At 49.8% G+C, this 11344-nt stretch overlaps 1 protein-coding gene across 1 annotated transcript in view; it reads left to right on the forward strand.

Moving 5' to 3' along the window:
• Positions 1-409: 409 nt before the first annotated feature.
• PFAS (phosphoribosylformylglycinamidine synthase) overlaps positions 410-11344 on the forward strand; it is a 20533-nt gene continuing 9598 nt past the window's right edge. The window contains exons 1-11 of the mRNA XM_032138468.2: positions 410-484; positions 5085-5285; positions 5373-5508; positions 6235-6340; positions 6712-6901; positions 7015-7120; positions 7477-7617; positions 7736-7860; positions 8044-8172; positions 8993-9124; positions 9258-9386. Coding sequence (XP_031994359.1) covers positions 5144-5285; positions 5373-5508; positions 6235-6340; positions 6712-6901; positions 7015-7120; positions 7477-7617; positions 7736-7860; positions 8044-8172; positions 8993-9124; positions 9258-9386 — 1336 coding nt within the window. The 5' untranslated portion in view covers positions 410-484; positions 5085-5143. The remainder of the gene's footprint in view (positions 485-5084; positions 5286-5372; positions 5509-6234; positions 6341-6711; positions 6902-7014; positions 7121-7476; positions 7618-7735; positions 7861-8043; positions 8173-8992; positions 9125-9257; positions 9387-11344) is intronic.

The following is an 11344-nucleotide window of genomic DNA, read 5'->3' on the forward strand; positions in this document are numbered from 1 at the left end:
AGCCTCCGTCTCCCTTCTAAGTGACATCCTGTCCGGCATCCCGCAGGCCTTCACAAGGATGGGGTGGGAGAGCTCAGGAACTCAAACACAGCCCTCCTGGTGGATGACTTCTAAGCATCTTTCAGTCTCCCTGATCTTGCCAAGCAGAGAAGCGCTTCCTCGTAATGCTACCAAAGCACAACTTTCACATGCTTGCATTATGGCCTTAACTAACTGATGTCATTACTTAACTGTCCCCGCGGGGACGGGGAACTGAATGTATTTTCACAAACGTCAATTCAAGACAGATTTGTGGGAGAAACCACTTGGGGACAAACCTCTCCCCACCAAGAACCTAGAATCCTGCCGAGTGGCTGGGAAAAGTGGGCGGGGCGTAGTCGCCCCGGCGCTGGCAGGTCCAGTCTCTGCCCGCGGCGCAAACGGATGACGTAACAAGCGCGCGCGACGATTCGAGGTGCTCTGTGGCCGCGAGTGCACCTTCCACGTGAGTATAGTTACCGCGTGCGGACCTGGATCCTCCTCCAGGTGCAGCGTTTCGTCATCTAGCCCAAGCCTGGTCTGACCGCTTCAGTATCCCTACCGGGCCGAGCTGTGTCTACTTGGTGCCCGCGTATTTGCTTTAGTGGAGGCGTCCATTCGTCCTATCTTGCGTGCGTTCCGCAGACCCCAGGCATGGCCGACCCCCATGTAAACTTAGCCCCATTGTCCCATTCATGGATTCAACTAACAGAAAGTCAGCAGGCCGCCTACTTTATATCAGGCACTATGCTGGTCATGGGATACAGCCCTCATGCACGCAAACCCTGTCTCTGAGCTCTTGAAGCTTATATTTTACTGGGAATGATAGACGGAAATCAAGTGACTTAATAAACAAAATGCCTTCAGGAAGACTGTCCTGAAAGTGGGAGAGGGGCTGAAGAGTGGTGAGAATCAAGAGTTCATTCAGTCAGTCCACAAGTTTTAGAATTTTTTTGCGTTCCAAGCCCTGGTATTGTTCTAAGTCTTGGTAATTCAATGGAAACGAAGCAGCAACATCCCATGCCCATGTAGAGATTTTTTTCTAGTGGAGAATATAGAGCGAAAAATAAAAACATCCGATAGTGATAAGCGCTTTATAGGAAATTAAAATAGGGCCGGCCATCTGACAGTAACTACTTGAGTGGTTAGTGAAGCCTTTTCCACGAAGGCGAATCACCAGAAATCTAAATAACAAGAAAGAGCTAGCCATGCATTTGTCAGGGTGAAAAAAATGCCTTTCAGGACTGAGCTTGGCAAGTTAAAGAAAGAAAAAAGAAGCTAATGTGGTTGGTGCATTGTGGGTGAAACAGAGAATGGTGTGAGATAGGGTTGGAAAGGTAGGCCAGAGAGTGGCCAGACTTGGTAAACCAGGATACTGAGTTGGAATTTATACCATGTGTAATGGGAAGCCATAATCCACTTTATGCTGATGTGTGACAAATGAATTGTGGTTATGCAGTGGTCAGGAGGTTAATGCATTGGTTCAGGTGAGTGATGGTGGTGGCTTACTTGAACTAGAGTGAGGTAGTAGAGATGAAGAGATGAGAGATTTGAGACATGATTGGAAATAGATTTCCTGGTGGATTGGATTTAGAGAGTCTGAGGGAAAGAGAATTAAGGATGACTTCTGTGTTTTTGTCTTGAGCAACAAATTGGATGATGGTAGTGTTTACTGAGATGGCAAGACTAGGGGAACAGCAGAGTTTGGTGAGTAAAGCCAGGGTCCCGCTGAGAGGCACTGGGACCAGAAATTGGATAGGTACTTTGAGAGAGATGGGGAGGGCCTTTGAATGTTAAGCTAAAAGTATTAACTGTAATAGTTCTGTTGACTGATGCACACTGGAGGTCAATACACCAAGACACCAGGTTGCAGCAGAGAAAGAGGTTTAATCATAGGGCTGCTGAACAAGGAGACAGGAGGAAACCTCAAATCCATCTCCCAGAGTACTTTGGGGCTAGGGTTTTTAAAAAAGGGTTTGGAGTAGGATTGGGATGAAGTGTGAAAATCATTGATTGAAGAGTGCAGGATGAGGTCGTGAAACAGGGAGATGAAGAAACTGATTCTCATGCTCACTTGGTTCCACTGTGGGAGTCTTTTTTTGTTTTCTTTTTTTTAATTTGAAAGATGAGGTCTGCCTGGCGCAGTCGCTCATGCCTATAATCCCAGCACTTTGGGAGGCTGAGGTGCGCGGATCACAAGTTCAAGAGTTTGAGACCATCCTGGCCAACATGGTGAAACCCCATCTCTACTAAAAATACAAAAATTAGCTGGGCATGGTGGTGTGCACCTGTAGTCTCAGCTATTCGGGAGACCGAGGCAGGAGAATCACGTGAACCCGGAAGGCAGAGGTTGCAGTGAGCCGAGATCGTGCCACTGCACTCCAGCCTGGCGACAGAGTGAGACCCCATCTCAAAAAAAGAAAAAAAAAAAAAGAAACAGAAAGATGGGGTCTTGCTCTGTCACCCAGGCTGGAGTGCAGTGGCACAATTGTAGCTCACTGCAGTCTCAAACTCATGGGCTCAAGTGATCCTCTTGCCTCAGCCTCTTGAGTAGCTGGGACCACAGGTACACGCCACCATGCCCCGCTTATTTTTAATTTTTTTTATAAAGACAGGGTCTTACCAGGTTGCCCAGGGCTGGTCTCAAACTCCTGGGCTCAAGCAGTCCACTGCTTTGGTCTCCCAAAGTGCTGGGATTACAGGCGTTGGGATTATAGGCGTGAGCCACTGCTCCTGGCTTCTGTGGGAATCTTTGAGCTGGTGGAGTCAGCTGTTCTGCTGGAATTCAGGATCTGCTTAAGCAATTCTTTTTTTTTTGAGTCAGAGTCTTGCCCTGTCACCCAGGCTGGAGTGCAATGGCTCAATCTTGGCCCACTACAACTTCTGCTTCCCAGGTTCAAGCGATTCTCCTGCCTCAGCCTCCCGAGTAGCTAGGACTACAGGTACTTGCCACTACGCCCGGCTAATTTTTTGTATTTTTAATAGACAGGGTTTCACCATGTTGGCCAGGTTGGTCTTGAACTCCTGACCTCAAGTGATCTGCCCGTCTTGGCCTCCTAAAGTGCTAGGATTACAGATGTGAGCCACCATGCCCAGCCCTGCTTAAACAATTCTATTTTTTTTTTTTTAATAATTTATGGGTCCGAATGGTGGCGCACGCCTGTAATCCCAACACTTTGGGAGTCCGAGGCGGGCAGATCACTTGAGGTCAGGAGTTGGAGACCAGCCTGGCAAACATGGGGAAACCCCGTCTCTACTAATAATACAAAAATTAGCTGGGCATGGTGGCGCATGCCTGTAATCTCAGCTACTTGGGAGGCTGAGTCAGGAGAATTGCTTGAACCCAGGAGGCAGAAGTTGCAGAGAGCCCAGATTGTGCCACTGCACTCCAGCCTGGGTGACAGAGTGAATCCATCTCAAAAGAAAAGAAAAAGAAAATAAGTAAATAAATAAATAATTTATGACATGATATCATCAAGCAATAAATTCTTAAACAAAAGCTTTGCGATCAGAGATCTTTTTTGTTTGTTTGTTTTTGTTTGTTTTGAGACACAGTTTCGCTCTTGTTGCCCAGGCTGGAGTGCAATGGCTCGATCGCAGCTCACTGCAACTTCCGCCTCCCGGGTTCAAGTGATTCTCCTGCCTCAGCCTCTCAAGTAGCTGTGATTACAGGCATGCACCACCACGCCCAGCTAATTTTGTATTTTTTTAGTAGAGATGAGGTTTCACCATGTTGGTCAGGCTGGTCTCGAACTCCTGATCTCAAGTTCTCACTGTGTTGCCCAGGCTGGAGTGCAGTGGCTTAATCACGGCTCACTGCAGCCTCCGCCTCCCCAGGCTCAAGTGATCTTCTCACCTCAGCCTCTCTAGTTGCTGGGACTACAGGCACATGCCAGTACACCCAGCGAATTTTTTTATCTTTTTTGAGAGAGATGGGGTTTTTGCCATGTTGCCCGGGTTGGTCTGGAACACCTGTGCTCAATCCTCCCACCTCAGCCTCCAAAGGGCTAAGATTACAGGTGTTAGCCACTATGCCCCACCCAATTTGGCCTCTTCTTATAAGGGCAAATTATAAGAGGTTTGGTGAGATTAGTAGCTCATTCTTGAGAGTTCCACTTTCATGACCTAATTACCTCCCAGAGGCCCCACCTCCAAATACACATTGAGGATTAGGGTTTCAATATATGAATTGGGAGGGGGAGATACACAAACATTCAATCCATGGCTGATGCCATTTCTCTCAGGAAATTTTTCCTGACACCTAAAGTGCAGGATTGGTGTCCACAGTCCCCTGACCTTCACCACACGGGACTGGAAATGTCTGGGTACTTGGCCTTTCTCCCCCAATAAGATATAGACCCTGTGAGAGCAGACATAGTTTCTGTCTTGTTTCACAGCGGTGTTCCTAAGACCTTGCCTGGGGCCCAGCAAAGTGCACGTACTCCAGGAACACGTGTCAAGCACGTACCTGTACACCTCCCTACCACATTAATAAAGACCACATTTTGCAAGGTTCATTAAAATCTCCAAGGTTACATTTTTCAGGTTACCTTGTTTCTCTAAATGTCCCTATTACTTTCCCATACCCTATCCCTAACGCCTCAACTTTCCTTGAAATCTGAAATCAGATCAACAGGTAGGCCATAGTTAATGTTATTTTTATTTTATTTATTTATTGAGACGGAGTTTTGCTCTTGTTGCCCAGGCTGGAGTGCAATGGCGCGATCTCGGCTCACTGCAACCTCTGCCTCCCGGGTTCAAGCAATTCTCCTGCCTCAGCCTCCCTAGTAGCTGGGATTACAGGCGCCCACCACCACACCCAGCTAATTTTATATTTTTAGTAGAGACAGGGTTTCACTACGTTGGCCGGGCTGATCTCGAACTCCTGACCTCAGGCAATCTACCCGCTTCAGTCTCCCAAAGTGCTGGGATTACAGGTGTGAGCCACCGTGCCCGACTCATCTCGAACTCCTGACCTCAGGCAATCCACCCGCTTCAGTCTCCCAAAGTGCTGGGATTACCGATGTGAGCCACTGCGCCCGGCTCAGTTAATGTTATTTTTTTAGGAACCTAATTCATCTCTGCAGCAAAGGACACATCTCTCCAGCAAAGGACACCTGCAGAGATGTCCCCAGTCCTTCACTTCTATGTTTGTCCCTCTGGCCACGAGGGGGCAGCCTCTGGACACACTCTAAGGAAACTGCAAGGGAAACTGCCAGAGCTGCAGGGCGTCGAGACTGAACTGTGCTACAATGTGAACTGGACAGGTTGGGCCCAGGTATTAGATTGTTGGGGGACATGCCTCGGTGCTGGGGGGCAGTGTCTCAAGGTGTCCTTGCCTTGTCTCCCTGCAGCTGAGGCCCTCCCCAGTGCTGAGGAGACAAAGAAGCTGATGTGGCTGTTTGGTTGCCCCTTATTGCTGGATGATGTTGCTCGGGAGTCCTGGCTCCTTCCTGGCTCCCATGACCTGCTGCTGGAGGTCGGGCCCAGGTAAGTATCTCATCCTGCCCACCCCTTTCTCCTGCTTTTCTCTGCTTCCTCTTGTGATCCTTGGGAGATTTGTTTTTCCTTTGCTCTTTGCTACTTCCTGCCTAGGAAACCACGCATGTGCTTTCCCCATTTGGGTAGATCCCTCTGAAGACCCAGCCTGCTCCAAAACATGTTCTCAAAGCAAAATAAATTAGATTCCAAGTTAAAATCAAACAGTTTTGACCGGGCGCGATGGCTCACACCTATAATCCCAGCACTTTGGGAGGCCAAGGCGGGCGGATCACGAGATCAGGAGATTGAGACCATCCTGGCTAACACGGTGAAGCCTCGTCTCTACTAAAAAATACAAAAAATTAGCCGGGCATGGTGGCGGGCGCCTATAGTCCCAGCTACTTAGCAGGCTGAGGCGGGAGAATGGCGTGAACCCAGGAGGTGGAGGTTGCAGTGAACCGAGATCGTGCCACTGCACTCCAGCCTGGGCGACAGAACGAGACTCTGTCTCACAGAAAGAAAAAAAAAAATCAAATAGTTTTGATGCTAGAGGACAGTTATGGTTTGGTTTGAGTGTACTTTGAAAGCAGGTTTCTTGTTGCCCAGCCTGAGGCTGAAAGCCAATGGTGAGGGGATAGCGGTGGGAGGTTGTCCAGACAGCAGTGGGCAGGATCCACCTTCCCACTGAGGCCTGCCGGGGGTTCTCCAGTACTAACCATCAGGCCCATTGTTCAGGCTGAACTTCTCCACCCCAACATCTACCAACATTGTGTCAGTGTGCCACGCTGCTGGGCTGGGGTCTGTGGATCGTGTGGAGACCACCCGGCGCTACCGGCTCTCGGTGAGGTCATGGGGAATCAGGAGAAGGAGATGGGCCAGAGATACAAGATTAGACCCTAAGCTCTAGAGAGAAGCAGGGACAGGTGCTCCTGGCTTGAGGCCTGCTCTGTATGGTTGTACAAGTTGTTCACTGCCTGAAAGTACCTGGTTGAGGGGTAAATGGGGCAGAAATCCAGCCTATGCTTCCCTTAATCTGTGCATCCTGCCGTGGATTCATACCTGGAAAAGGGTGTCTTTTTGTAATCTGAGAAAAAGTGCTATATGGAGTGGCAGTGGGCTGGCCTTGCATGACTTAAGAGGGTAGGAAAGTGGACCATTTCTCTCCATTCTTAAACTCTTCACGCCTTGCCCTCTGTGTGTCTGCACCCCTAGTTTGCCCACCCCCCGTCAGCTGAGGTGGAAGCCATTGCTCTGGCTACCCTGCACGACCGGATGACAGAGCAGCACTTCCCCCATCCCATCCAGAGTTTCTCCCCTGAGAGCATCCCGGAACCCCTCAATGGCCCTATCAATATACTGGGCGAGGGCCGGCTTGCGCTGGAGAAGGCCAACCATGAGCTTGGTGAGTAGCTGGGGAGGGAGGTGTAGGGCCCAGGATAGGCCAGTAGGGGTGCTGAGATCTGGAATGTGGCTGCCTGAGTTCCATAGTCACCTCTTCTTGGATTTGTCTCCTAGGTCTGGCTTTAGATTCTTGGGACCTAGACTTCTACACCAAGCGCTTCCAGGAGCTACAGCGGAACCCGAGCACTGTGGAGGCCTTTGACTTGGCGCAGTCCAATAGGTGAGGAGGAATGGGATTGTTCCGATACCTGAGCCCATGGATGCTGGGAGAGACCACAGGGACTCGCCTTCATGGCTCTCCCCTGGCTTAGGGGTCTCCCTGAGTCTCTGAGGGCCTGGGCTCCTGTCATCCATCAAGGAGTCTACGTTCAAATCTTGGTTTTATCTTCACTTTGGCTCTGGATAGTCCAAAATGACAGAATACTTGAAGATTATGACTTTTTGGAATATGTTTTGATCTATTATCTAAGTATGAATTTGGCTGTAACTCTGCTGTTAAATGCTGGTGAGAAGACATGGCATTAAGAAATGACCCCGTTTCCACCTGCCTTCCCCTCCCTGCATCGCCCCCTGCAGCGAGCACAGCCGACACTGGTTCTTCAAGGGCCAGCTCCACGTGGATGGGCAGAAGCTGATGCACTCACTGTTTGAGTCCATCATGAGCACCCAGGAATCCTCGAACCCCAACAACGTCCTCAAATTCTGTGATAACAGCAGGTGGGCTGTGCCCTAGACTGGGGTGGCATCAGGACCCGGGGAGGGGAGGCCCCAGGCCCTGGTTGGGTTAGTGTAGGTCCCAGAAAGGAAGCAGGGTCCAGGATGGATATGTCCACAGTGCAATCCAGGGGAAGGAAGTCCGATTCCTACGGCCTGAGGACCCTACACGGCCAAGCCCCTTCCGGCAACAGCAAGGGCTGAGACATGTTGTCTTCACAGCAGAGACTCACAACTTTCCCACAGGTGAGCTGGGTTCCCTGGAGAAATAGGTGAGATCACAGAATAGGGTAGGGCAAAGGTCCCAGGCCCCTGGGCTGGGCCTGGGGAAAATAATCAGGGAAGCTGGTTGTCCTTATTTTCAGTGGGGGTGGTCAGAGATGGGGTTTGTCTCTGAGGCACCCAGACCTCTCCCCACTCTCTTTGCAGGAGTATGCCCCTTTAGTGGTGCGACCACTGGCACAGGGGGCCGGATTCGAGATGTCCAGTGCACAGGCCGCGGGGCCCACGTGGTGGCTGGCACTGCCGGCTATTGCTTTGGAAATCTGCATATTCCAGGTTCCATCTCCTTCTTCTCTATCCACCTTCCCTTCCAGATTCCTTGTCCTGGCAGGCACCAAACTTCTATCTGTTAGGTCATAGGGTTATCCTGTGTGCCTTTTCTCAGGAGGAAGGGCTCTAGGATAACTGGCCTTTCACTAACTATGGTCGTAAGTGTAGACCTGGAGAGATGAGGTGGCCAGACTATTTTGCCAGAAACTAGCCTTCATTCAGCCAGAAAGTATGATATTGGGTTGCTCTTATGATCACCACTTGCCCCTCAAATCTGGTTTCTTAGAAAGCCTGAGAAACTTGGCTGGGCATGGTGGCTCACACCTGTAATCCCAGCACTTTGGGAGGCTGAGGTGGGCGGATCACAAGGTCAGGAGATCGAAACCATCCTGGCTAACACAGTGAAACCCATCTCTACTAAAAATACAAAAAATTAGCCGGGCATGGTGGCGGGCGCCTGTAATCCCAGCTACTCAGGAGGCTGAGTGAGAGAATGGTGTGAACCCGGGAGGCGGAGCTCTCAGTGAGCCAAGATCACGCCACTGCACCCTAGCCTAGGTGATACAGCGAGACTCCATCTCAAAAAAAAAACAGCCTGTGTAACTCTGATCGTGAGATTCGGGGGAAGGCTGGTGTGGGTGGTGGAAAGAAGACCAGTGCCTCGCTGCAGGCTCTACGGCTTCCTAAAACAGGACTTCCTGAAGTGGAACACTGCAACCATGCAGGTGGTCCTTGGTGGCCTTGACTCTTCCTGAAGGATGCAGGCTGCTCCGGCCTGTCTTCACAGTTCATTCAGTTCATCCAGTTCTCTCTCCTTCCCTCCCAGGTTACAGTCTGCCCTGGGAGGATCCAAGCTTCCAGTATCCTGGGAACTTTGCCCGGCCCCTGGAGGTTGCCATTGAAGCCAGTAATGGAGCTTCTGATTATGGCAACAAGTTTGGGGAACCAGTGCTGGCTGGTGAGGCTGGGGGTGTGGAGGGATGACAAACATCCAGAGGGGCTTGTGGGTGGGGTGTGCGACCCGGGGGCTGTGCTATTGGGCGAGCACTGGGGGAACTGAGTGACAGGTCCCTCTGATGTTCACACTCCAGGCTTCGCCCGCTCCTTGGGCCTCCAGCTCCCAGACGGCCAGCGGCGTGAGTGGATCAAGCCCATCATGTTTAGTGGGGGCATTGGGTCCATGGAAGCTGACCACATAAGCAAGGAGGCCCCAGAGCCAGGTAAGAGCCTGCCACCTTTCTCTGGATCCAGCCAGCTTTCTCCCCAGCACAGGATGGCTACAGGGAGGGAACTTACGGAACACTTTAGTGGTGAGTTTTTAATGTGTTGGCTTATGTTACGTGTCACATAATGATGGACAACTCATTCTGAGAAATGTGGTTATTAGGTAATTTCATTATTGTGCCCACTTCATAAACTGTACATACACAAACCTAGATAGCATAGCCTGCTACTCAATCCACACAGCCTCTTACTGGCAATATTATCCAGGAATTTTGTACACTTAGGAGCCATGATGAACAAAACAGCATGAGAATAAATTAAGCACAAGAGAAAATAACGCAATCAAGACGTGGTGGGCCGGGCAGGGTGGCTCGCACCTGTAATCTCAGCACTTTGAGAGACTGAGACAGGTGGATCACCTGAGATCAGAAGCTCAAGACCAACCTGACCAACGTGCTGAAACCTTGTTGCTACTAAAAATACAAAAATTAGCCAGGCATCTGCCGGGCACGGTGGCTCACGCCTGTAATCCCAACACTTTGGGAGGCTGAGGTGGGCGGATCACGAGGTCAGGAGATCGAGACCATACTGGCTAACACAGTGAAACCCCATCTCTACTAAAAAAATACAAAAAATTAGCCAGGTGTGGTGGCGGGTGCCTGTAGTCCCAGCTACTCGGGAGGCTGAGGCAGGAGAATGACATGAACCCAGGAGGCGGAGCTTGTAGTGAGCTGAGATTCCGCCACTGCACTCCAGCCTGGGTGACAGAGTGAGACTCCGTCTCAAAAAAAAAAAAAAAATTACCCAGGTGTCATGGTGCACGCCTATAGTCCCAGCCTCCTGAGGCACAAGAACCACTTGAAGCTGGGAGGAGGAGGTTGCAGTGAGTGGAGATTGCACCACTGCACTCCAGCCTGGACAACAGAGCAAGACCTTGTCAAAACAAAAAAAAAAAAAAAAAAAAAAAAAAAAGACATGGTAAATATGAGATATATATTAAGCTACTGTCAATATAACATGGCATACTGTTTTTAAGTAAACTTTTTTTTCTCTTTTTTGTTAATTATTATTATTTTTAATCTGCATTTTCTTTCTCAAGTCAGATTTTTTTTTCTCTTTTTAGAGACAGGGTGTTACTTTGTCACCCAGGCTGAAGAACAGTGGTTCTGTCCTAGCTCACTGTGGCCTTGAGCTCCTGGGCTCAAGCAGTTCTCCTGCTTCAGCCTTCCAAAGCACTGGGATTACAGGTGTGAGCCATGGTGCCCAGCCAAAATAAACTTGCTTTATATAAATAGAATGAGTACATTCTAAAATAACAGTAAAAAGTATAGTTGGCTGGGCACAGTGGCTCATGCCTGTAATCCCAGCACTTTGGGAGGCCAAGGCAGGGGGATTACTTGAGGCCAGGAGTTTGAGACCAGTCTGGGGAATATAGTCAGACCCCTGTATCTAAAAAAATTAAGAAATAAAACTTAGCTGGATATGGTGGTGTACACCTGTAGTCCCAGCTACCCAAGAGGCTGAGGTGGGAAGATCACTTGAGCCAAGGAGCTCAAGGCTGTAGTGAGCTATGATCATACCACTGCACTCCAGCACGAGTGACAGAGTGAGACCCTGTCTCCAAAAAAGAATAAAAATAAAAAATAAATGTAGGCTGGGTGCGGTGGCTCACGCCTGTAATCCCAGCACTTTGGGAGGTCATGGTGGGTAGATCACCTGAGGTCAGGAGTTCAAGACTAGCCTGGCCAACATGGTGAAACCCCCTCTCTACCAAAAATTCAAATATTAGCCGGGTGTGGTGGCACGCACCTGTAATCCCAGCTACTCGGGAGGCTGAGGCAGGAGAATCACTTGAACCTGGGAGGTGGATGTTGCAGTGAGCCAAGATTGCGCCACTGCACTCCAGTCTGGACAACAGAGTGAGACTCTGTCTCAAAAAAAAAAAAAAAAATTT

This window comes from Hylobates moloch, unplaced genomic scaffold, assembly GCF_009828535.3.
Source record: "Hylobates moloch isolate HMO894 unplaced genomic scaffold, HMol_V3 SCAFFOLD_19, whole genome shotgun sequence".
NCBI classification, from domain to species: Eukaryota; Metazoa; Chordata; class Mammalia; order Primates; family Hylobatidae; genus Hylobates; species Hylobates moloch.